The following is a 2,368-nucleotide window of genomic DNA, read 5'->3' as shown; positions in this document are numbered from 1 at the left end:
CATCATCATCATCACCACCACCACCATCACCATCACCATCATTGCCACCATCACCATCATCATCATCATCATCATCACCATCATCACCATCACCTCATTGCCACCATCACCATCATTGCCACCATCACCATCATCATCATCACCATCATCATCATCATCATCATCACCACCACCATCATCATCATCATCATTCTTGTTCCTCTTCTCCACCAGGTCCGGGAGAGTGACCCATCTCGCCTGGTATACATCGATAACGCTGGTAAACCTTTGCACCCAGAAACCAAACTGAACTTCAGGCTTCTCCAAGGCATAGATGGGTATGTTCAGGGATGTTGCTGGACATGTGCAATAGGACTAGGGCCATATGGGAGGGAGATCTCCACCCTCCATTACACTTACTAGCTGTGTGACCCCGGGCAAGTCCATCGACCACCCTGAGCCCGAGTTTTCCCACGGGGAAGGTGAGGATTGCAATGCCCCCTTCTGAGGGTAGCTGGGTGATAATATTTTGTAGACCTTAAAGAATGAAAGGATTACCAGTTCTTATGAGGCTCACACTGCCTGAAACTCTTCTTGCTTCCTCTCTGTCCTGGGGTCATTTCCTCCAGATTTCCTGAATCGGTGGTGAAGATAATCGCCTCGGGATGCTTAGCCAATATGCTGCTGAAGTCACTGCAGATGGACCCAGAGTTCTGGGACAGTCAAGGTGGGCACCAGGGCCTGACACCTTTGCTTCGCACCATCGAGAGGAGAGGACAGATCCTGCTGGAATACATCCGGGGGCACAACTTAACCCTCTTCAGGGAGGAGACCGACAGAGGGGACCAGGCACTACTCACCTGATTAGCACCTGATCTCATGGTGGAAAACCAGGGGGGGGGCCTACAGTCAGGGAGTCAGTGTCTTCAGGGCTCCCCACGTTGCAAGGTGCATTTTTCCATGGTGCAAATGAAATGTGTAGAAAACCGTTGCAATTTCCTGCCCTCTGCAGCACCTCCAGCTGCGGGGGACAGGCCAACTGCTGACTCATGGCTTTCGTGGGCGACTGTCCCCACTATCACCTTGGGGGTGGGGTCTTTGTCACTGCCCCAGCCATCTCTCCTGTCACCCCTGCAGGGACGAGCTTCTCCCCTCCTGACATTTGCAGGGGTGGCGTGTCCTTGGAGGGACAGCTTTTGACATCTTAGAGGAATTTATTTTCCACTCACAAGTCTTGACTTAACGCCCTCTTCATGCCAGGCAGGCACTGGGATAGGCACCGGAGGATGCAAGACATAAATCAGAATATTGCCTGCCCTCAAGGAGCTTCCATTCTATGTGAAAGCACAAAGGCTTTCTGACTCTCCCAGCCTGGATGCTGGTAGTTCAGGTCAAGCATTCTATGCAAATTTGTCTCGATGCTGTACAGGGTCAATCTCAGGTGTGTGAACAAAGGTGCTTGTCTGTCTGGAGGTCTGACTCTGCACGTGCGTCTGAGAATGTGCGTCAGGCTGAAGGGGGAGGGGAAACAATTCTCCTTGTGCCCCCCTCAGCTTGGAGACAGACTCAGGAGGGTTGTGGGGAGATGTGGAGCCCAGACTGCACAACTAAGAATTGCGAAGAATTTATTTTTAGAGCTGAATTTTTCAGTGTCTGCTCAGACGTGAAAGCTGCCCTTTTCTCAGTTGTAATTTTAAGCTGGTAAGGGGGACAACTTTCGAAGCTTTGGCCATTAGCACACTCATTTCTAGTGCCAGCTGCTTCATTTAGAGCCCCTGACTCCAAGGCAGCCCTAGAGGCGCTGAGCTGTGCCATCGCTTATGGGTAGAACTGGGTGGGCCTTAGAGCAGGGTTTTTTACCTTGGGATTCACATACCTCTTGGGGTGGGGGTGGGGAGGAATTCTATCTTTATTTTCACCAGTTTCTAACTGAAATTTAGTATTTCTTTTATTATTTAAGATTCTCAGGAGGGGTCCACAGGCTTCACCAGGATGCCCGAGGTGTCTGAGACACACAAAAGCTTAAGAACGTCTACCTTAGAGTGTATGCTCACAAAAAAACAATCCACACCCTGACAACAATCATGTGAATGAAGGCAGCATTAAAAATGAAACTAAAATTAAAAATAAAAAGTCAATAAAATTCTGTCCAATGCAACTGACGATGCTGGGATATCCTGTGAAAGCCAGAACTGGCTTCCTTTAACCAGCTGCTCAACCAGAGAAGGCTGGATCTGCAGCCCGTTGGGCCACTCTTGTAAACAGTGACTGTTTGGGGGAATGGGACACAGCACGTTGGGGGCCTGGGGTTTGTTAAGGCTCCTCTGTTCTGTTGAAGCAAGGTGAATCCAGAGTCTGGGTTCTCTTCCCTAGTGAGCTAGTCCCCACC

The 2,368-nt window shown here is 50.0% G+C and overlaps 1 protein-coding gene across 1 annotated transcript in view; it reads left to right on the top strand.

The window, feature by feature from the left end:
- The window catches only part of LOC114050660 (protein FAM198A-like), a 60,954-nt gene extending 59,040 nt beyond the window's left edge, over positions 1–1,914 (top strand). Inside the window, exons 4-5 of the mRNA XM_027872516.1 lie at positions 214–317; positions 609–1,914. Of these exons, the coding sequence (XP_027728317.1) occupies positions 214–317; positions 609–843 (339 nt within the window). The 3' untranslated portion in view covers positions 844–1,914. The remainder of the gene's footprint in view (positions 1–213; positions 318–608) is intronic.
- The last annotated feature ends 454 nt before the right edge of the window (positions 1,915–2,368 follow it).

The sequence above is a fragment of the Vombatus ursinus genome, unplaced genomic scaffold (assembly GCF_900497805.2).
Source record: "Vombatus ursinus unplaced genomic scaffold, bare-nosed wombat genome assembly UNPS02014799.1, whole genome shotgun sequence".
Taxonomy (NCBI): domain Eukaryota; kingdom Metazoa; phylum Chordata; class Mammalia; order Diprotodontia; family Vombatidae; genus Vombatus; species Vombatus ursinus.
This window is presented reverse-complemented; position numbering and strand designations above follow the sequence as displayed.